This window comes from Capricornis sumatraensis, chromosome 3, assembly GCF_032405125.1.
Source record: "Capricornis sumatraensis isolate serow.1 chromosome 3, serow.2, whole genome shotgun sequence".
Lineage (NCBI taxonomy): Eukaryota > Metazoa > Chordata > Mammalia > Artiodactyla > Bovidae > Capricornis > Capricornis sumatraensis.
In genome coordinates, this window is record NC_091071.1 from 14,740,326 (window position 1) to 14,763,115 (window position 22,790).

The 22,790-nt window shown below is 47.7% G+C and overlaps 1 protein-coding gene across 1 annotated transcript in view; it reads right to left on the bottom strand.

Moving 5' to 3' along the window:
• Positions 1-15,072: 15,072 nt before the first annotated feature.
• ITGAM (integrin subunit alpha M) overlaps positions 15,073-22,790 on the bottom strand; it is a 44,299-nt gene continuing 36,581 nt past the window's right edge. Inside the window, exons 19-30 of the mRNA XM_068967899.1 lie at positions 22,557-22,630; positions 22,202-22,343; positions 21,985-22,107; positions 20,488-20,567; positions 19,325-19,408; positions 18,924-18,999; positions 17,756-17,863; positions 17,491-17,574; positions 17,224-17,337; positions 17,034-17,135; positions 16,701-16,811; positions 15,073-16,064 (exon numbers count right to left, since the gene is read on the bottom strand). Coding sequence (XP_068824000.1) covers positions 15,993-16,064; positions 16,701-16,811; positions 17,034-17,135; positions 17,224-17,337; positions 17,491-17,574; positions 17,756-17,863; positions 18,924-18,999; positions 19,325-19,408; positions 20,488-20,567; positions 21,985-22,107; positions 22,202-22,343; positions 22,557-22,630 — 1,170 coding nt within the window. The 3' untranslated portion in view covers positions 15,073-15,992. The remainder of the gene's footprint in view (positions 16,065-16,700; positions 16,812-17,033; positions 17,136-17,223; positions 17,338-17,490; positions 17,575-17,755; positions 17,864-18,923; positions 19,000-19,324; positions 19,409-20,487; positions 20,568-21,984; positions 22,108-22,201; positions 22,344-22,556; positions 22,631-22,790) is intronic.

The following is a 22,790-nucleotide window of genomic DNA, read 5'->3' on the forward strand; positions in this document are numbered from 1 at the left end:
TATGACTTGCTTCTCTTGTCTCTGCAACCTAGGCTGGGGTGGATGCAAATCTCCTGCCCCACCCCACCTCTCCCATGTTCCCTTATTGTACAGAAGAAAGTTTCCCCCTGACCTTGAAATGTCAGTGAACCAGGGGATGGGAAAGGGTAGATGCCAGGGTGTCTTCAGACCCCTAAGAGAGGCTCTGGGAAGAATCTTCCACTTTGGACCTAGAAACCTCTGGACCCTAGGAGGAAGGCAGAGTGGGTATTCATTCATCATTTGTTTATCACTTATTCAACAAATCGAATCTGAGGATGATTGTGCAAGCCATCTCTCAGCAGAATGGGAAAACACAAAGCACAAGGCCCCAGCTTTGGTGTCAGTGGAGAAGGCAAACATGTAAACAGCCAAGACATTGCTATGAGAGGAGAAGATACTTATTGGTCACAAAGTACCATATTCAGATTGGAAGGGTGTGAAGTTTCAGGAAAACTTCCTGGAAGAGGTGACACTTGATCTGAGTCTTGCAAGCAACTTAAACAGAAGGGAGCATATTTCAGAAGGAGTGGCCAAATGTAGAAGAGACACGAGATAAGAGGGCTTCTTAGGACATCAGTGGTAGAAACCAGAGAGTAGGAGGTGGGAAGTGGCAAAAGATGTGGTCAGTCGGGGAGGTGGGGGAAGCGGAAGCAGGCCTCAGGCCTGGAAAGCCCCCTTAAGGCCTGTCAGTTTTTTATCTTGAGGACAGAGGAAGGCATAGAAGCAAATTGCAAAGACTGAGATCTTCAAATTTGAGCTTTAGAAAACGAGAAAAAGGGGCTGTGTGGGGCATGGATTCCTTGGGAGCTGGTTGGAGACGGGTTGGTCAGGAGAGAGGTGATGAGGGCTTCTGGGTGAACTGGTGGCCGTGGGGACGAACTGAAGGCTGACTGGTCCGTAAGGCGTGGACGCCGATGACAGTCCCTGAGCTGGAGGGGGAGGGGTGGGGGGTGCAGCCAACTTCCGTGTTAAGGGAACCAAAATATGTTGTTCTAAGAGTTTGGGTTTATAAAAAAGAATGAAATGTCATTTGCAGCAACATGAATGGACCTAGAGATGGTCAGACTGAATGAAAGAAGTCAGACAGAGGAAAGCAAGTATCATGTGCTATCACTCATATATGGAATCTAAAAAAAAAAAAAATGGTACAAAGGAACTTAATTGCAAAACAGAAATAGAATCTCAGATGTAGAAAACAAACTTACGGTTACCAAGGGTAAAGGGAGGGGTGGGGAGGGATAAACTGGGAGTCTAGGATGGACATATACACACTACCATATATAAAATAGATAACTAATAAGGGCCTACTGTTTAGCACAGGGAACTCTTCTCAATACTCTGTAATGACCTATATGGGAAAAGAATCTTTTAAAGAGTAGATATATGTATAACTGATTCACATTGCTGTACAGCCGAAACTAACACAACACTGTCAGTCAACTATATGCCAATACATTTTTGAAAATCATAAAAACAAATTAAAATTTAAAAATAAAAGTTTGGCCTCTTTCATTGAAAATAACTACTCCCAGAGAGGAAGGTGTGGAGGGGAAGGATAAAGGACAGCTATTTTTCATAGCAAAGCTTGTGAAACAATTTGACTGTGCCTAAGAATAACTGATAAAAATACAAACTAAAAAAAAATAAAATTTTTTAAAGTTAAAAAAAGTTTAGGTTCTTCTGACCTCTCTCTGACCATTTCCTCCTCTGCAAAACGAGGTGATAATAAAAATACACACTTCCTATTGTTGTTGGGGCAGTTGAGTTAGTAAGTGTGAAAATGCTCAGAAGAGTATTTGTGAACTTTTATTATTGATGGTTAACTTACTGTTCGGAGAAGGCAATGGCACCCCACTCCAGTACTCTTGCCTGGAGAATCCCAGGGACAGGGGAGCCTGGTGGGCTGCTGTCTCTGGGGTCGCACAGAGTCGGACACGACTGAAGCGACTTAGCAGCAGCAACTTACTGTTGCATGAGTGATAAGTCACTTCAGTCGTGTCCGACTCTTTGCAACCCAATGGACTGTAGCCTGCCAGGCTCCTCTGTCCATGGGGAGTCTCCAGGTGAGAATACTGGAGTGGGTTGCCATGCCCTCCTCCAGGGGATCTTCCCAATCCAGGGATGAAACCTGCGTCTCTTACGTCTCCTGGATTGACAGGCGGGTTCTTTACCACTAGCGCCCCCAGGGAAGCCTTAGCTTACTATGCTATGATGATTACTGTGTTAGGTAAGCGGACTTTCCAAGTGGAGAAGCCGCCACATCATGAAGGGTGTGTGGGGCTGGATCTGGGAGAAAAGCCTGGGCTGGAAACGAGTTCTGGAACCATCAGCAGAAGTGCTGGGTGAGATCCTGATGGGAGTGAAAATGAAGGAGAAAAATGGGCCTGGCCTGGGTCCCAGGAAAACACCCTTGATGGCCACAAGGAGCTGAAGAAGGTTGGGAAGAAAAGTGTTCAAAAAGGAGAAGAGGGACTTCCCTGGAAGCCCAGTGTTTAACGGAGGGTGTGCAGATTCAATCCCGGATCAGGGAGCTAAGATGCCACATGTCTTGCAGCCAAAAGATCAGGGTGTGAACAACAGAAATAGGACTTTCCTGGTGGTCCAATGTTTAAGAATCCTCCTGCCAATGCAGGGGACAACAGGTTCGATCCCTGGTCCGGGAAGATCATGCCATGGGGCACCTAAGCCCCTTGGGCCACAGGTACTCAAGCCCATGTGCCACAACTACTGAGCTACTGAGCGCGCATGCTCCAGAGCCCGTGACCCACCAAAAGAGAAGCCACCACCCCGAGAAGCGCGTGCACCGCTGCTAGAGAAAAGCCCGCTCAGCAACGAAGACCAAGCACAGCCAATAAATAAATAAGTAAACAAATCTTACAAAATAAAACAGAAATAATATTGTAGCAAATTCGACGAAGACTTTTAAAATGGTCCACGTTAACAAAATCTTCAGAAAAGAAAGAGAGAGAGAGGGACACAGTGAAAAAGCAGCCTGGAGAGAAGGAGTGTGAACAACTTCACAGGCTGCCGTCAAGGGACACAAGTGAGGTAAGAAATGAGAAGTCTCTGAATCTGGCTACAGAGGCTGTTGGTGACCCTGGAGTGAGTGGTCCCAGGGCAGTGGGGAGGGACCGGGGGCAGCAATATCACCCAGAGAGAGGAGCAGCCCTGGAGAGACCTCAGACAAAATATGGCTGGAGAAGGGCCTTGGAATTCTTGGTGATGAAGAAAATTTGAGAGTGAGTGAGTGAGGGTTTTTGTCATTTATTCACTTAGTCGTGTCTGACTCTTGCAACCCCATGGACTATAGCCCGCCAGACTCCTCTGTCCATGGGATTTCCCAGGCAAGAATATTGGAGAGAGTAGCCATTTCCTTCTCCAAGGGGTCTTCCCTACTTAGGGACTGAACCTGAGTCTCCTGCATTGGCACATGGATTCTTTACCACTGAGCCACCAGGGAAGCCCCCTGGAATTTTTCGCCATGAACGAAATTTGAGAGCAAGTGAGCAAGGGTGCGGGGGTTCAATTCCAAGAAGGAAATGGTGGCAGAAAAACCCAACAAAGAGAAAAGAGAAGTGGCCCAGATCCTGAAGATGATAAAAGACAACTAGAAATGACTCAAACCAGAAGTCTGGGAGACTCGGGGCTAGTGTTATGGACAGAGGCCACCAGCCTTCAAAGAAGGCTGGCCTCTTTGAAGTGAGGTAAGTGAGTCCCTCTCCCACTGCCCTGGGACCACTCACTCCAGGGTCACCAACAGCCTCTGTAGCCAGATTCAGAGACTTCTCATTTCTTACCTCACTCTTGAACCTGACCTTACTGTCACTCTCTTTCCTTAGACATGGATTTCACCCTGGACAGGTGATGATGGATAAGATAAGAATCCTGGACCAGTAAGACTCCATCCCCTCTCTCACTCTGCTCACATACTTCCATGATGCTTCAGAGAAGAGCCAAGATAAGGTACCTTGCCTTTGGTAAGGAAGACTTGGATCATAAAACTGTAGAACAGAATGCGTCTTTAATTCAACCCACCCATTTTACAGATGAGGGCTATGAGACTCCAGCCAAGACCTTAGGGTGTCTAAAACTCAAAGCCCCATTTCAATGATTCACGACTTTGACATTTCCAGAAAAAAGGATGACCATAAAGGAGATGATATAAGCAAGGAAGGGGTGGGCAGCCCAGTTACTCATCTCTTCAGTGCAGTCAGTCACATCCAGCTTTGTCCACTTGGCTCCCCCAGGGTGTTCAGAGTCCTGGTCAAACTTAGGGCAGGCAGTCAAGGGCAGAGGGGTGGTCTGGGGAGGTTTGAAGAACAGCCAGCCTTCCCACTGCTGACATTTCTGACTCCATAAGTTTCTGCTCTGTCTCTGAGCTCAGAGGGGCTGAAGAAGATTCCAGAAGCATGGTAGGATAGGAGAGGCTGCATCTGATCTATCATGTATGGGCGGGGGATGGAGGTGGTTGTGGGGAGCGGGTTAGAGAAACCAGGACAAAAGCTGTTTTAATTCAGGTCTGATATTTCCAAGCTAAGTGGAACTGAATAATCTGCAGTCTGTCTCCTGAGTTGTTTTTTTTTTTTTCCCCATGGAAATAAGAGAACAGAAATGTAGTGGGCAGAAACCCTCAGATTTCTCGTGTGTTTCTACCCTATGCTCGCCCACAGGGTTTGACCAGATTTTCCATAGTTTCAGCCTTTCCTCTTGCTGCAAACAATCCATCTCACTTCTCTGTCTTCAAAAGAACACCTGTCTACCTCACCCCTGAGTTTTCTCAGAACAGAATTTATTTGAATTCTGTCGTGTGGAAACACACACGGGCACATAGCTACTCAGGAAGGTGTGTTTGTGTGTACATATGCTCAATTGCTCAGCCGTGTCCAACTCTTTGTGACCCCATAGACTATAAGCCCAACAGGCTCCTCTGTGGAATTTTCCAGGCAAGAATACTGGAGTGGGTTGCCACTTCCTACTCTAGGGGACTTCCCAACCCAGGGATCAAACCCATGTCTTCTGCATTAGCAGGCAGATTCACCACTAGTGCCAACTAGGAAGCCCCGTCAGGAAGATGCTTCTCTTCAAAAGCCTCTGGTTCTCCCTACACTGGGCATGGAGTTCCAATGTGATGGAAGATTTGGATCAATGGAGGATTTTAGCCAATGCCTGCAAAGGGTGGGACATGGAAGAGAGAAGCAGGCATAGGGTAGTAACATCTTGGTTGCGCTGGGTCTCCGTTGCTGTGCTTGGGCTTTCTCTAGTTGCGGTGAATGGGGTCTGCCCTTCCTTGTGGTACATAGTCTTCTCATTGTGTGGCTTCTCTGTTGTGGAGCTCAGGCTCTAGCGTGGACTCAGTAGTTGTGGTGCACAAGCTTAGTTGCTCCACGGCATGTAGGAGCTTCCTGGACCAGGGATAGAACCCGTGTGCCCTGCATTGGCAGGTGGATTCTTAACCACTGAACCACGAGGGGAGTCCCAGGTAATAACATCTTGATGGCAGAACAAAGGAGCTCTGATAATCCTAACATTTCTGTCAGTGTGAACTGGACATGGAACAACAGACTGGTTCCAAATAGGAAAAGGAGTACATCAAGGCTGTATATTGTCATCCTGCTTATTTAACTTCTATGCAGAGTACATCATGAGAAACACTGGGCTGGAAGGAGCACAAGCTGGAATCGATTGCCAGGAGAAATATCAATAACCTCAGATATGCAGATGACACCACCCTTATGGCAGAAAGTGAAGAGGAACTCAAAAGCCTCTTGATGAAAGTGAAAGTGGAGAGTGAAAAAGTTGGCTTAAAGCTCAACATTCAGAAAACAAAGATCATGGCATCTGGTCCCATCACTTCATGGCAAATAGATGGGGAAAGAGTGGAAACAGTGTCAGACTTTATTTTGGGGGGCTCCAAAATCACCGCAGATGGTGATTGCAGCCATGAAATTAAAAGATGCTTACTCCTTGGAAGAAAAGTTATGACCAACCTAGATAGCATATTCAAAAGCAGAGACATTACTTTGCCAACAAAGGTCCGTCTAGTCAAGGCTATGGATTTTCAAGTGGTCATGTATGGATGTGAGTTGGACTGTGAAGAAGGCTAAGCGCCGAAGAATTGATGCTTTTGAACTGTGGTGTTGGAAAAGACTCTTGAGAGTCCCTTAGACTGCAAGGAGATCCAACCAGTCGATTCTAAAAGAGATCAGCCCTGGGATTTCTTTGGAAGGAATGATGCTAAAGCTGAAACTCCAGTACTTTGGCCACCTCATTGGAAAAGACTCTGATGACTCTGATGCTGGGAGGTATTGGGAGCAGGAGGAGAAGGGGACGACAGAGGATGAGATGGCTGGATGGCATCACTGACTCGATGGACGTGAGTCTGAGTGAACTCTGGGAGTTGGTGATGGACAGGGAGGCCTGGCGTGCTGCAATTCATGGGATCACTAAGAGTCGGACATGACTGAGCGACTGAACTGAACTGAACTTTTTTTCCCAGTTTTATTGAGATATAATTGACCCATAGCACTGTGTGAGTTTAAGACATACAGTGTAATGATCTGACTACTGTACGTCATGAAATGATGACCATAAGAGGCTTAGTGAACACCTATCATCTCACGTACGTACATCATTAAAGATGCAGAAAAAATTTTTTCCTTGTAGTGAGAACTCTTAGGATTTACTCTCAACAATTTTCATTTATAACATACAGCAGTGTTAATTATATTTATCACATTGTACGTTACATCCCTAAGACTGGGTCCAGTGGTTAAGACTCCACAGTTCCAATGCAGGCGTCACGGGCTCAATCCCTGGTTGGGGAACTAAGATCTCATATGCCCTGCCGCAGGACCAAAAAACAAAATCCCATAATACTTATGTGAAGGTTTGTACCTTTTGACTACCGTCATCTGATTCCCCAGCCCCTACTCCCTGCCTCTAGTAGTAGCCACAAATCTGATCTCTTTTTCTGAGTTTATCTGTTTGTTTTTGGAAGTGTAATTGACCTATAATACTATCCTGCCTGGTACAAAACATAATGATCTGATATTTCTATACATCAAAATAATCACCATGATAAGTCTAGTTGTCATCTGTCCCCATAAGAAGACATTACAAGGTTATTGATTATACCGCCCACACTGTACATTTTACACCCATGACTCAGTTAGTTTGCAACTGGAAGCTCACACCTCTTAATCTTTCTCACTTATTTCTCTCTCTCCCATTTCCTTCCCCTCTGCCAACCACCTGTTTGTCCTCTGTGTTTAGGGCTCTGTTTCTGTTTAGTTACGTTTGTTCATTTGTTTTTTAGATTCCACATACAAGTGAAATCACCAAGTATTTGTCTTTGACTTATTTCACTTAACATAATACCTTCTAGGTCCACTGGTATTGTCACAAATGACAATATTTCATTATATTTATGGCTAAGTAGCATTCCATTGCGGGGAAGGCAATGGCACCCCACCCCAGTACTCTTGCCTGGAAAATCCAACGGACGGAGGAGCCTGGTGGGCTGCAGTCCATGGGGTAGCTAAGAGTCGGATACGACTGAGCGACTTCACTTTCACTTTTCACTTTCATGCATTGGAGAAGGAAATGGCAACCCACTCCAGTATTCTTGCCTGGAGAATCCCAGGGATGGGGGAGCCAGGTGGGCTGCCGTCTATGGGGTCACACAGAGTCGGACATGACTGAAGCAACTTAGCAGCAGCAGCAGCATTCCACTGGCATTATATATATATATATATATATATATATATACATATATATATATATATATATATATGCCACTTCTTTATCCATAAATCTGTTGGTGGACACAGATTGTTTCTGTATCTTGACTATTGCAGATAATGCTTCAATGAACGTAGGGATGCATTTTTTTTTTAATTAGTGTTTTTGTTTTCTTGAGATAAATACTCAGAAGTGAAATTTCTGGATCACCTAGTAGTTCTGTTTTTAATTTTCTGAGGAACCTCCATAGTGTTTTCCAGGTGTCAATATACCTTCCCACCGCCCACAATAAGAGCAAAAACAGTGCATGAAGCTCCCTTTTCTCCACATCCTCCTCACCACTTAATTGTTGTCTTTTTAGTAGTAGCCATTCTGACAAGTGGAAAGTGAAATCTCACTGTGGGTTTGATTTGCATTTTCTGATTATTAGTGATGCTGACTATCTTTCCACATGCCAGTATTCCATTTATATATCTCCTTCAGGAAAATGTCTACTTAGGTCTTCTGTGCAGTTTTCCAATGGGTTATTTATACCACTGAGCACTTTCCATCTATTAGTTCACTGAATCTTCACAGCAGTCCTAAGTGGATGGGGCTGCTATTACTCCATTTCACAGATGCAGAAGTGAGGCAGAGAGAAGCTGAGTCATTTGCATCTGTTTGCCCAGCTAGTACAAGGTGAAGACAGCTTTCAGGATGCTGAAGGTTTCCCCACATTGCTGATAATGTCACTTCCCTTCTCTCTCCCTGACCTCCAGCCTGGGTAGCATTGTTTCACTCAGCCATTCATCCCATACATCAGAGCTGCTCATGTGATTCAGGCTGCAGGCTGGCTGCTGGGGAAGCAAAACACACAGGAAAGGGAGCCAGCCTTCAAAGACATCATACCCTACAGGGGAGATAGTAGTCTGATGCATTCAAATAGAAGTTTTGCTAGACTTCAGAGTGACCTGGAGAAAGTGGTTAATTCTGCTTCTCAGAAGAAGCTTAGATCAAAAAACAAAAAAGGAATAATTTGATGTGCCAGGACTGAAATGGGGACTTTAGACCTCTTCAATGAAGGGATTGTGCTCTTCCAGGAAGTACCCCATCAATATCTGATGCATGCATGAAGTTAGAGAAAGGTAGTGCTGGGCCTTGCCCAGCACTCCAGTGTTGAAGCCCTCACCTTCCAGTGCAGAGGGTGTGGGTCCGATCGCTGGCCAGGGGGCTGAGATCCTACATGCTTGGTAGCCAAAAAACCAAAACAGACGCAATATTATAACAAATTCAATAAAAACTTTTAAAAAATGGTCCACATCAAAAAAAAAAATCATTAAAAAGAAGAAGTGGCAGCACTGATTCTCAGCAAGGGGAAAGTGAATGAGTTCCCTTGAAAAGAATCTGTAGCAGTTCCCCTTCTAGGCTTCCCTTGTGGCTCAGCTGGTAAAGAATCCGCCTGCAATGCAGGGGACCTGGGTTCGATCCCTGGGTTGGGAAGATCCCCTGGAGAAGGGAAATGTTACCCACTCCAGTATTCTGGCCTGGAGAATTACCTGGACTGTATAGTCCATTAGGTGGCAAAGAGTCGGACATGACTGAGCGACTTTCACTCATTCACTCACTCTCATCCTCACCCAAACCCTAACCCTAACTCTAGTCACTGCTGCAGCTCAGTTATATGAGAGGAAAATAGCACTGCTTCCCTCTGATGCTGCAGTTGCTATTAGCTGATGGGGAGGGGAGGGTTCCCAGTCTGTCTTCCTTTGTGGAGAATCAAAGGTGATGCCCTCTGGCTGGGAACTGAGAGAAGATGTTCTTTCTCCCTGTCTCGCCAAGGATGGGCATCAGAACTGGAGGAGGCCCTACTGTTGAGTGTGTGGATGGATGGGTAATGGAAGGGCAGGCAATTTGCCCATGGATGGGTGGGCGGGTTGGAGGGTGCACACCAGTGGCATCTGTACAGATTTGAAGTTCATGGACCGAGTGCTCAGCCCAGATCCCCCTGAGGCCTGTCCAGTAATTGGAAAAATCAGAAAGCTGCCTCTGAACAAGCCAGAAGCAGCCTTTCCAGGAAGCAGACTAACTTGAATTTGGGGGCAAACTTGGGATAAAACAGTGATATGTTTAGGCTGAGTTAAGGCTACCGCAATTAAGTGGAGGAATAGAAGGATGTTAGGGGACACAGCAAACACGCACGTGGTGGAGGAGGAAAGCACCAGAAAGATAAGGATGAGTGAAGAAAGAGGAAGAAGCTGGGCACTCGTGCATTGGCAAAAAAACAAAACAAAACAGAAAGCAAAAGGATTGTCTTTGCTCCAGTTTTCACAGCTGACAAGAGATTTTGCTGGAATAAAAACAAAATCTTCATATTTCATTTATAGCTAAATTCTGTGGGGAAAAAAGGGGGGGAATGAAAACCTGCCATTGGGAAACAAGAAAGAGCAGAAATGAGGTGGTCTGAGTAAGAGGGGTTGGGTCTGAAGTGTCGGTGATAAGCCTTATCTCCTGAATTTCTCTTCAAGAGACCATTGCAACTCCCATCTAGATGCTCCACGGTCAGCCCTCAGTTCCCAGCCATGGCTGCAGCCCACAGAGGTGAGATGGCATGACTGTCTAGTCTGACGGACAGGTAGCAGGCTGGCTTCCTGAACTGGTCCCTCTAGATGCTGGGTGAGTTTTTTGAGCCGGTTGCTACAGACTGTGGGGTCAGAGTTCTGTGTCTACCCACTGTCCATTTGTGAATTCAGTCTCTCTGTTTAGGAAATGTGAAGTGGTCACATATAGTAGGGTTTCCCTGGTGGCTCAGATGGTCAAGAATCCGCCTGCAATGCAGGACAACTGAGTTTGATCCTTGCTGGGGAAGATCCCCTGGAGAAGGGAGTGGCAACCCACTCCAGTTTTCTTGCCTGGAGATTCCCATGGACAGAGGAGCCTGGTGGGCTCATGGGGTCACGACGGAGCAGCTAAGCACACACGCATACAGTCAGATACTATATGAGCCTGAAGAAATGTGTTAGAGTGCAGGAAAACAGGTTTTACTTACTTCTGGCTGCTTTGTGTCTTCACTGCTGCACGCAGACTTCCTCTGGTTGCGGTGAGCCGGGGCGACTCCCTAGTTGCGGTGCACGGGCTTCTCATTTCTGTGGCTTCTCTTGTTGCACGGCTCACGGGCTTCAGCAGTTGTGGCACACAGGCTTAGTTGCCCTGCAGCATGTGGAATCTTCCTGCAGCAGGGGTGGAACCCGTGTCCCCTGCATTGACAGGCCACTTAACCACTGGACCACCAGGAAAGTCTGAGGAACAGATTTTTTGAGAGCTCTGTCTCCTGGTAGAGAGCTTGAGAACAGGAAGCTGGGTAATCCAGGCCTATTCGTTCATTTACTCAACACATATATTTAGCAATTGTTTGTTCCAGGTTCCAGATCTTGTCCTAAGAAAGTGAGTCTGGTGCTGTGTGGGCAAAGACTGGGACTGAGAGAGAGTATGGGGGAACCCAGAAACATGCTGATCTGTCCCAATAGATCATGTTGAGGCCTCAATCCCAATGTAATTACTAATCACATTCCCTTTCACGTCTTCCCTGGTGGCTCAGATAGTAAAGAATCTGCCTGCAATGCAGGAGACCTGAGTTCTATCCCTGGTTTGGAAAGATCCCCTGGAGAGGGGAATGACAATACACTCCAGTATCCTTGCCTGGAGAATTCCGTGGACAGAGGAGCCTGTTGGACTATAGTCCATGGTGTTGCAAAGAGTCAGACACGACTGAGCAATGAACACACCTCACTTTCCAAAGGGTCCTAGTTGGTCAGCCTAAATATGGTGCCTTTGAGAAATACGAGGTTGAGAGGGGAGGGCAGCAGCAGGTAAGCTATAGAGGTAAGCAGAGGCCAGTGCACGCAGGGCCTCAGAGGTCCCTTTAAATATAACAGGCTCGGCCTCAGAGGCACGAGCGGTCCATGGAGTGAGCTGTCCTGCTTACAGGGTGACTCTGCCAAGCGGTCACCTTGTTTTGTCAAACATTTCCCATTTTTCAAGAGAAACTATAAACCTGAATTTCCGTGAGAAACCTCTCCCTTTTAAAAGGTCAGGAACTAATCAAAAACAAGGAGACAAAACCACGAGTGCTAAATAAAACCTGAAGTCTGGATTTGGCCCAAGGATTGTCAGTTAGAAATCTCTTTTCTAAACTGTAAGTATTAATATCACAAGCTAGAATTAAGATTGCCAGGAGAAATATCTACAACCTCAGATATGCAGGTGATACTACTCTAATGGCAGGAAGGGAAGAGGAACTAAAGATGAACAACCTCTTGATGAGGGTGAAAAAGGAGAGTAAAAAGCCTGGTTTGAAACTCAGCATCCAGAAAACTAAGATCGTGGTATCTGGTCCCATCACTTCATGGCAAATGGATGGGGGAAACGTAGAAGCAGAGACAGCTTTTATTTTCTTGGGCTGCAAAATCACTGTGGACAATGACTACAGCCATGAAATTAAAAGACACTTGCTCCTTGGAAGGAAAGCTATGTCAAACCTAGACAGCGTGTTAAAAAGCAGAGACATCACTCTGCTGACAAAGGTCCATATAGTCAAAGCTATGGTTCTTCTAGTAACCATGTATGTATGTGAGAGTTGGACCATAAAAAAGGCTAAGCAACAAGGAACGGATGCTTTCGAAGTGTGGTGCTGGAGAAGACTCTTGAGAGTCCCTTGGACTGCAAGGAGATAAATCAGTCAATCTTCAAGGAAATCAACCCTGAATATTCCTTCCTTGGAAGGACTGATGCTGAAGCTGTAGCTCCCATATTGTGGCCACCTGATGCGGAGAGCCAACTCATTCAAAAAGACCCTGATGTTGGGAAAGACTGAGGGCAGGAGGAGAAGGGGGCAACAAAGGATGAGATGGTTAGATACCATCACCGACTCAATGGGCATGAATTTGAGCAAACTCCGGGAGATACTGGAGGACAGAGGAGCCTGGCATACTGCAGGGGTCACAAAAAGTCAGACTTCGCAACTAAACAACAGCTAAGTAAGAAAAGGGTGGAGGTTGCAGAGATTTATTCTGAACCAAGGGATCCCCAAAAGTAAAACCAAGGACAGACTTTCCCAGGTTTATCTGATTCTTCACCAGAGATTTATGGTCCTGTTTATTAGTAACTTTGGGGTCATGCTAGGGTAATTTGTCACTAGAAATAATTTACTTTTTAACCCATCATTAAGCTCCTCCTAGCTGGCTGAATTCAACACAAACTTCCAACTCAAAGAGGCTATGTGGACTTTGAGCCTTGATTGCTTGTCCAAGGACTGCTGCCTGGAGGTACAGAGGCCCTCTCTTTTCCTGGGTCAGTTAAGGACTCTGGAGATCTTGAGGTCTTTTTTCTTTCAATTTAAGGCGGAAGAAAGTCATTTTAAGGGTTCTGAAGTCAGAAAAAGAAATTGTGTAGAACCATTTCAAGGTGGACTTCCCTGGTAGCTCAGGTGAAGAATTTGCCTGGCAATGCAGGAGACATGGGTTCAATCCCTGGGTCAGGAAGATCCCCTGAAGAAGGAAATGGCAACCCACTCCAGTACTTTTGCCTGGGAAATCCTATGGACAAAGGAGCCTGGAGAGCTAATAGTCCATGGGGTTGCGAAGAGTCAGACATGATTTAATGACTGAATAGCAACAAAGATACAAAGTGCCATTGTCTTATGGGTCACCCTTTGATGACATCTTATTGCATTTTGAATAAAACTGAAACTCCTCACTCTGGCTCACAAAGCACATATGCCCAGGCTCCCGTCCACTCTTCCAGCCCTGACTCTGCTGCCCTCTAACTGGAAGGTTCCTGCCCCTACTTGAGTCAGGGGTCACCTCCCCCAGGAATCTTCCCTCACCTGTCCTCTGTCCTATCACATCTGGAACAGATGTCCATCTAAGCCATAACTTCCTTGTCTCTCAATGAACTGCATGTACTTGCCATTTTTATCAACCTCCCTCACTCCTGCTGCAGGCTATTCCTCTGAGGCCGTCAGGACAGCAAAAGAGAAAAGCTACGGAACCAGACTGTGCCAGGTTTGAATCCCACCTCCATCCCTTCCTTATCTGTATGAAAAGTGAAAGTGTTAGTTGCTCAGTCCCATCCGACCCTTTGTGACCCCATGGACTGTAACCTGCCAGGCTCCTCTGTCCATGGGATTCTCCAGGCTGGAATGTTGGAGTGAGTAGCCATTCTCTTCTCCAGGGGACCTTCCTGACCCAGGGATGGAACTGCAGACTCTTTACCATCTGAGCCGTCAGGGAAGCCTCACTTAGCGTATGACCTCAAGCAATTAGGATAATCTTGCAAAGTGAAATTCAGAGTAAATACCAAGATATGGCCACTTAGCAGGACTGGTGTGACAAGTAGGGTGGGTGCTAAGGGCCGAGTGGTGGGCGCTGTATTGGCGAAGGTTGGGAGAAGGGCAGCGGGAGAACTCCCCAGAGGAGGGAAGGCTACCTAGAAACAGGTAACAAAACTTCACGTCTACACACTCGGGAAAGCAAGTGCTATTGGTGCCCTGCCCTGATCCCTGCAGGCCGTGCCAGGGCACGGCTATGCTCCCTTGGTGGACTTCCAACCGGCAGCATCTGCAGCCCTTTCTCTGGCCACCAGAGCCCGCTCTGCCTACATTCAGAGCTGGCTGGAAGTGTCAGGGAATTAACACTTCCTTCTCAACTAACAGCACTCTCAGCCAATAACTATGGGGCATGGTATATCCATTGAAAAAGACCCTGATGCCGGGAAAGATTGGAGGCAGGAAGAGAAGGGGACGACAGAGGACAAGATGATTGGAAGGCATCACTGATTCAATGGACATGAGTATGAGCAAACTCCGGGAGACGGTGAAGGACAGAAAAATCCTGGTGTCCTGCAACCCATGAGGTTGCAAAGAATCGGACAAAACTTAGCAACTGAACAACAGCATGGTACATCTGTCTGTGTACCTTCTCTGCACAGGTAGGAACTGTTGAGATGGGTGTTCTGCTTTATCTCCCAGACCTCCTCAGCCGAGTTACACTTGACAAGCTCATAGTGGTACCTCTGTTGATAATACACCCTTTACTGTCTGCCTTTCCCTCCCAGCTCATGTTCCTTCCCTACTGGTATTCGCTGGGGTCTCTCTTAAATAAGTATCTTTCACTCAAATTCTTCTCTTGGGATTGCCTCTCAGATAACTCAAATTTTTGGGAATGTATCTTATAAATTAGCTTACACATACACAAAAACCACATACATTCAATTTATTAATCCACCATTTTTGTCACTGTGAGATTGGAAATAATATATCTCCCGGGCTTAGGATCCACCCACATAGTAGAATACAGAGCCACTATATAAAAGAATGAGAAAGTACTTTATATTTTGATTAAAAAAACAATGTCGGAGCCATATTCATGAAAAAAGCAAGATGTAGAACAGTATAAATAACGCATGATGCCATTTGTATCAAAAAAGTTGTGTGTGTGTGTTTGCATATCCCTAGAATCATTGTATAAAAAGAGGGAAAAAAAAGAATCTTACCGAAGGAGACCTCCAAACACATAACCTAGACTACCCTTTACAAGAGACCTGAATGGCTGGGAGATCAGAGTGGAAAGGAGAATCTTTTCATCATACACCTTTGCACGTTTTTTGACTTTGATACTACAGACAGGTTCATCTATTCAAAAAATAAAAGTGCCATTAAAATAATAAATAAGTGAGTACACAAAGAAAAGTGCACCATTGTGCACTGAACACATCAGCTCTAGTGTGGAATGGCTCAGCCCCAGCTGCTCGGGCTCCTGCCAGCCTGCAGGCTCACCCACCAAAGTAGGTCCGACCTCCTTCAGGGGAAAGCGCGGGAGGATTTGTTGGCCTTCCCTTTGTGTTTACCGGCAAGAGCTACCATCACCTCTGCCCCCAAGGAAGAACCAGTGGCACCTTCATCCACACACAAGGATGCCCAAGCAACTCGCTTTGGCCCCAGACTTTGTGCCGAAGGCACTTATCTTGGTTCAAGAGTGATCTAAGCCACACACACAACTCACACTCATGAGCGCACGCACACACACACACGCCTGTGCACACAGATGAGAATGGCAACCCACGCAGGTCGCTCCTGAGTGAAACGTCACAGCCCCGATTTCCTAACAGAGGTGTCCACCCAGCAGCCTGGGCACCCGCTGTTTGGTCGCATCATGTCCTGTCTGCTGCAAGGGAGGCCACTTGTGGGGAAGGAGCTGCTACTGGGGGGTGGCCACATCGGGACCAGCTTCAGTCATCATGTCCTTGTACTGTCGTTTGAAGAAGCCGAGCTGTGGAGGCAGAAGCAAGTGAGTGAGGGCACCCAGGCTAGGGGAGGGGGGTGGGTGAAAGCCACGCAGGACAGGCAGGGAGACCGCGGGACCAAGAGATGCAAAGAAAAAACACGGCGGGGTGTAGAAGAGCCCTGGGGAAAGTGGAGCAGGAAGGGCATTGCTATTGGGAAAGGAAAGAAATAGAGAACATAAGAAGGACTACTCCTTATATAGTGATTGTACCAGAGACCATTCTAAGTTCCTAGAGTAATGAAGCCAATGACCTCCACAAAATGGGTATTTCCCTAGTGACTCAGACGGTAAAGAATCTGCCTGCAATACAGGAGACGCAGGTTCAATCCCTGGGTCAGGAAGGAGAAGGAAATGGCCACCCACTCCAGTATTCTTGCCTGGAGAATTCCATGGACAGAGAAGCCTGGTGGGCTACAATCCACGGGGTGGCAAAGAGTTGGACACAACTGAGCGACATTCACTTACACTTAGTCTCATTGTACGGTTGAAGAAACTGAGGTTCTGTGACACCCCCCACCCCAGGTCACCCAACTGGCAGCAGAAGGGGGAGTTGACAGTGCTGAGTGAGAAGCAGCCGGGTGGGGAGGGGAGCAGTCAGGAAGAGGGTCCCCGGGGAGTTACCTTGTACAGACCGGCAGAGATGAGGGCCAGGAGCACAAGCCCCCCTACCGAGCTGCCCACGATCAGCGGGACAGGGTTATGTATTTCGTAGGACTCCACCTTGGTCTCTGTCTGGAGCAGGGAGAGGGGGAGGGGTACACCAGAGGAGAAAGACTCTGGGTTTCTGGGGGTTCCCCACTCAGACCTTGTTGCTCCCTGAACCCCATGCCTAACCCCTCCCTGTCCCCTGTCCCCTCTAGGCCCAGCGCTCACTCCTGCCCACTCTTCTCTCTCCCCCACAAGCCCAGCCTCCTCTCCTGCCTCTAATGGTCGCTCTGTGTCCCAGACACACACCTGGGCCATCACAAACGCGTCCTGCCCTGGAAGCAGGGTGAACTCTGACTCATCAAATAAGATCTCCGCTTTGCTCACAACTTGAAGGTGGTTGTGTGAAGTCTGTGGGAGAGAGAGAGGATGGGAGCTGGACCCCTAGGCCCTGAAGGATCATGACTCATGCCCAGCCGAGCCTCGGGCCCCCACAGACCTTGATGTACCAGTCAAATGAGAGGTTGCTCTGGAGGGTGACCTTGAACTCCTCCTGGACGCCAAAGGAGGGGATGGCACACTGGATTCTCTGGCAGACGGCAACGGAGCAGTTCTGGGGAAGGGGGGGAAGAGACAGGTGAGCATGAAAGCTGGATGCGGGCCATGCCCTGTGAGCCCAGGCTGCTCAGTTGAGAGGTGGTAGTGAGCACAGGGAAGGGGTGGCCCAGAGTCTGCGTGCAGCCCCGAGGCCGGGGCTTAGTCTCACCAGCACCGGGCTCTTCTTAAGCTCCGCCAGGAAGTCAGAGTGACGAGGGGCAACCTCCGTGGTGTGACATCCACTGGACATGTTCTGAGGAAAAGGGACACGGTGAGGATGGGATTGAAGTGAGGCTCCTGGGTCCACCCTCCAGGTCAGGAGAGGGTCGGGAATGGCTCCACAGTCCAACGAAGAAGCAGAAACGATTTTAGGAAAGACCAGGGGGCTGTGGAGGGAGGAGCTGGGCCCACTCCTCAGAGCCGGCTGGGCTTACCTGGGAGAAGGTGACTTGGGGCTGGGACCACACGGTCACCTTGTTCAGCCGGATGGGGATCCAGAAGACCACACTGATGGGCAGTTTCTTCCGGCCCAGGTTGTTGAACTGTGTGGTGGGGGAAGGGTGGGTATTGGGGCTCTGACTTTTCCACCCCCACCAGCAACTAGAATCAGGTTCCCCACTCCCGAACATCAGGGGAGTCCTGGGAGGGGGCCCAGGACTGAATAAGGCCTCACAGACCCAAGCACCCTGCCTTCTGATGCTTTCTGAGAGGCAGGAGAGTGTAATGGTTAAATACCCACTCCTGAGCCAAACAGGCTGTCGTAAGCAGCAGCTCTCCCACTTACTAGGGGTGACACCGGGGGACGCGTTCTGTTAAACTCTCTGAGCCCCAGTTTCTTCATCTATAAACTGGGGGAGACCACAGTGCCTCCGTCACAGAGTCATTAGGAAGATGAAGAAAAACGTAATTACATGCATGTGTGTATAAACATGCGTGCTCAGTCACTTCAGTCCTATCCGGCTCTTTGTGACCCTATGGACCGTATCCTGCCAGGCTCCTCTATCCATGGGGATTCTCCAGGCAAGAATACTGGAGAGGGTTGCCGTGCCCTCCTCCAGAGGATCTTCCCGATCCAGGGATTGAACCTGGTCTCCTCCACTGCAGACAGATTCTTTACTGTGGAGCCACCGAGAAGTCCCATGTATATACATATGTGTGTGTGTACATGTGTGATGCACGTGCTTGTGTGTGTGTGGAGTCAGAGCAAGCTTAGAACAGAGCCTGGCCCAAAGCAGATACCTTATGCGTGTTTCCCATCATTATTATTTTTTGTTTTGACAACACAACATGTGAGATCTTTGTTCCCTGACAAGGACCGAACCGGTGTGCCCTGCAGTGGAAGAGTGCAACTTTTTTTAAAGATTTTTTGATGTGGACCATTTAAAAAAGTCTTTATTGAATCTGTTAAAATACTGCTTCTGATTCACGTTTGGGTTTTTTGCCCTGAGGCATGTGGGATCTTAGTTTCCTGACTAGGGATCAAACTTGTGTCCCATGCAGTCAAAGCCCGGAGTCTTAACCACTGGACCCCAGAGAAGTCCCTCCCATTGTTCTTTCCTGTCATCCTGGTTTCCCTCCCCAGGCTCCTTCTCCACTCCCCACCTGATACTGATGCTTCATAACGTGTCTGGTCTTCTCTGAGGCTGTGAAGTTGAGATATTTGGTGGAGGCCTCAAGGCTGACGGGAGAAAGAAGAAGGGGCAGGAGGTGACAGAACATCAGGGGAGTCCTGGGAAGGGGTCTCGGGCTAAAGGTGTTAAGGGGAGAACAGGCAAACAGGAAACGCAACTGAGAGAGCGAAAGCACGATGGTGTGCAAGGACTGTGTCAGGGGACCTGCATCGTGTGCCAGTTTGGCCCCCCAACACACACACAAATGCACACGTGTGCACACATAACTTCAGACACACACAAGCACACGCGCACAGACTCGCACACAGATGCTCGATGCACCATGTCCAGCCCTGGGGTGAAAGCAGAGCAAAAAGCCCCGGAAGCCAGTACCTGGTGACCACCATGTACACAGCGTATTTCACAGGCAGCTCCAGCTGAAAGTGAGTTTTGTTGTTCCCCGGCATGTTGTTTTCACTGAAGGGAAACAGAGAGCTCTGACCAGCTCTTGAGAATTGAGAATCAGCCTTTCCTTCTCCTATCTCTCCCTCACCCTCTAGCACCAACCAACCACTGAGTCCTGTCCTCTCAGCATCTTAAACACTGTCCTTAAAATCCTAAAGAGGAAATAGAAATTGTAGGGAAGACCAGGGCTGCCCCGTGGAGTTCAGGCCCATCCCAGCTCACCTGGATGGATGCCTGGAGCGCCTTCTTTTTCTCACTGGTCCCCTGAACTCAAAACCACTCCTGCCCTAATCCCCCGCCCTCCTGGAGAGAGATCTTTCTAGCATGCAAAGGTGATCACATCCGTCCCTCCCAAGTTCAACTGCAAACTCCCTAATAGCACCTGTTGGTCATTACATGAAATGGGCCATATCTAACCAAGTCCTCCAACTCTGCCTCCTGAGCTCAAACTTAGCCTGACGTTTGCCGTATCCAGGCATGGCTTGGTTCACACTTTCTTCTCTATATATTTCTGCCTACCTTCAATTTGTGCCTTTGTTGGGGTTCCCTGGTGGCTCAAATGGTAAAGAATCTGCCTGCAATGCAGGAGACCCGGGTTTGATCCCTGGGTTGGGAAGATCCCCTGGAGAAGGGAATGGACAGTATTCTTGGCTGGAGAATTCCATGGACAGAGGAGCCTGGTGGGCTATAGTCCATGGGGTCACAAACAGTTGGACATGACTGAAAGACTAACACTTTCTTTCACTTTTTTTGGCTAACTCACAGCCCAAATGAATCTTCCTCTCGGAACACCAAACTCCCAACAACACTGGACATCCTTCATCTCATACTGTATGGTAACCCTCAACTTTCCTGTCCATCCTTGCCACTAAATTATAACCTCCATGAGGCAGGAACCACAGCCATCTTGTCTGTTGCTATCCCATCAGCCTGGGCAACATGCCTGGCATGTGCTGGGTGCTCAGTTGGCATTTCTTGAGTGAATGAATGAGCTGAAGGGAGAACCAGTGGGGAGAGGGCAATGGTCCACCATCAGCAAGGGGCTGGGACCTCAAAACTGATGATGTGGTGGGAAGCCAGGCATAGCTCACCTGGTAACATTGGCCTTGAGAAGTAGCTTGTTTCCAAAGTAAGTATCAGGGTTCACGTCAAATGTGACGTTAAAGGTGATCTGGAGTTGGAGAAAGGAGAGACAGTGACAAGAGTAAGAAGAGAAAAAACATCCCAGATGTTCACCAGCTGAAGAATGGGTAAATAAAATGTGGTACATACGTACACCAGAGTGTTATTCAGCAATAAAAAGAATCAGAGTATTAATACATCTTGCAACATGGGTAACCCTTGAAAGCGTGATGCTCAAAGAAGCCATCATATTGTATGATTCCATTTATATGAAATATCCAGAACAGGTGAATCTCAAGACAGAAAATAGATTAGTGGTTGCCTAGAACTGGGACAGATGGGAAGACATGGGCTGATGGCCAAAGGGAGCAAGGTGTTTGGGGCGGGGGCGTGGTTATAAAATACTCTAGAACTTCCCAGGTTGTCCAGGGGTCAAGAATCTGCCTTGCAATGCAGGGAACTCAAATTCAATACCTGGTTGGGGAATTAAGATCCCACATGCCTTGGAGCAACTAAGCCCAAGTGCTACAACTACTGAGCCTGTGGACCACAACTAGAGAGTTCATGAGCTGCAGCGAAAGATCCTGCATGATGCAGAGAAGACCCCACATGCTACAGCTAAGACCCAATGCAGCCAAACAAATAAGTAATATTTTAAACATTAAATTAAAAATATAATACTCTAAAATTGATCACGCTGATGAATGCACAACTTTGTGAACATTTCAAAAGCCACTGGATTGTATACTTTACTCAATTTATTTATTTATTCATTTTTGACTGCATCAGGTCTTGGGGTGTGTGGGCTCTCTAGCTGTGGCACTTGAGCTTAGATTGCCCAGTGGCATGTGGCATAGGATCTTTGTTCCCTAATGCGAGATCAAACCTGTGTCCCCTACATTGCAAGTCAGATTCTCAACCACTTGACTGTCAGAGAAGTCCCTGGACCATATACTTTAAATGTTTGTGTGAGTTGTTCAGTCGTGTCTGACTCTTTGTGACCCCATGGACTATACAGCCTGTTAGGCTCCTCTGTCCATGGAATTCTCCAGGCAAGAATACTGGAGTGGGTTGCCATTCCCTTCTCCAGGGAATCTTCCCAACCCAGGAATCAAACCCAGGTCTCCTGGATTGCAAGCAGATTCTTTATTGTCTGAGCTGCCAGGGAAGCCCAGTGGGTGTAGCGTAATGGTAGATGGATTTTATCTCAGCAAAGCTTTTTTTCAAAAAAAAAAAAGGAGAGAGAGAGAAAGAAAGATCTACTTTTAAAAAGAAGAAGAAGAAGGGAATTCCCTGATGGTCCAGTGGTTAAGATTTCACATTTTCATTGCCAAGGGCCTGAGTTCAATACCTGGTCTGGGAACTAAAATCTCACAAGCCATGCAGTGTGGGAAAAAGGAGAAGAACTAGGGAAGAATTCAGAAGAAAAGAAAGGAGAAAAAGGGAGGAGGAGCCAGCAGTCTGACCTCCGAGTTGTCTGGGAAAATGGGGTGGTTTATGCCGCAGCTTAATCTCCTCAAGATTCCAAACCCTTCGGTGGAGACATCAGACTCACAGGCCAGGCGCCAGAATCGATGTGAGCGCTGGTTCTGGAAGGCCAGGGAGGCAGAGCTGGTGAAGTCAACCAGCAGCCACGGGGCAGGGCAAGCAAAGTCAGATAGAGCCTGAGAAGGGTTTGGCTACCTGGCTGCTTGACACCCTCCGGAAGGACAAGCCAGATGGGTAGAAGAAGGTGACCTGAGTTCTGTAGGAGTCCTCGCCCTCGTTTCTTACAGTCACCGTCACGTTCAAGTCCCGGGGACCACCCACCACCAGGGTGTCCAGGCTGTGGAAGGAAGAAGCCAGGCCATGAGAGGCTGGGGGCTTCCCTGCAGTGAATGTGCTCTGTAGGGAAGGAGGCGCAGACACTGGGGGAGAGAAGATAGTGGATGAGGCGGCAGCAGCTGCTCTGCACCAGGCTCCCTTGCGGACCAGGAGGAGAACAGAGCACCAGCTCACAGTGCAGGTTTAGGGGTAAAAACGAGGACAGAGAACTCACCCCATAAAATTGAAGGTAATGCTGAGGTCATCCTGGCAGACGGTGTCATTGCCACAGTTCTTCTCAAAGGGAAGCTGCCAAACACGGAATATGAGAAAAACAAAAGGAAATTGGGACAGGATGTGAAACGAAACAGTAAAGTGAAATCTTGAAATAAAGTGAAAATGTTAGTTGCTCAGTCGTGTCCGACTCTTTGGTACCCCATCCTGCCAGGCTCTTCTTGCCTGTGGGATT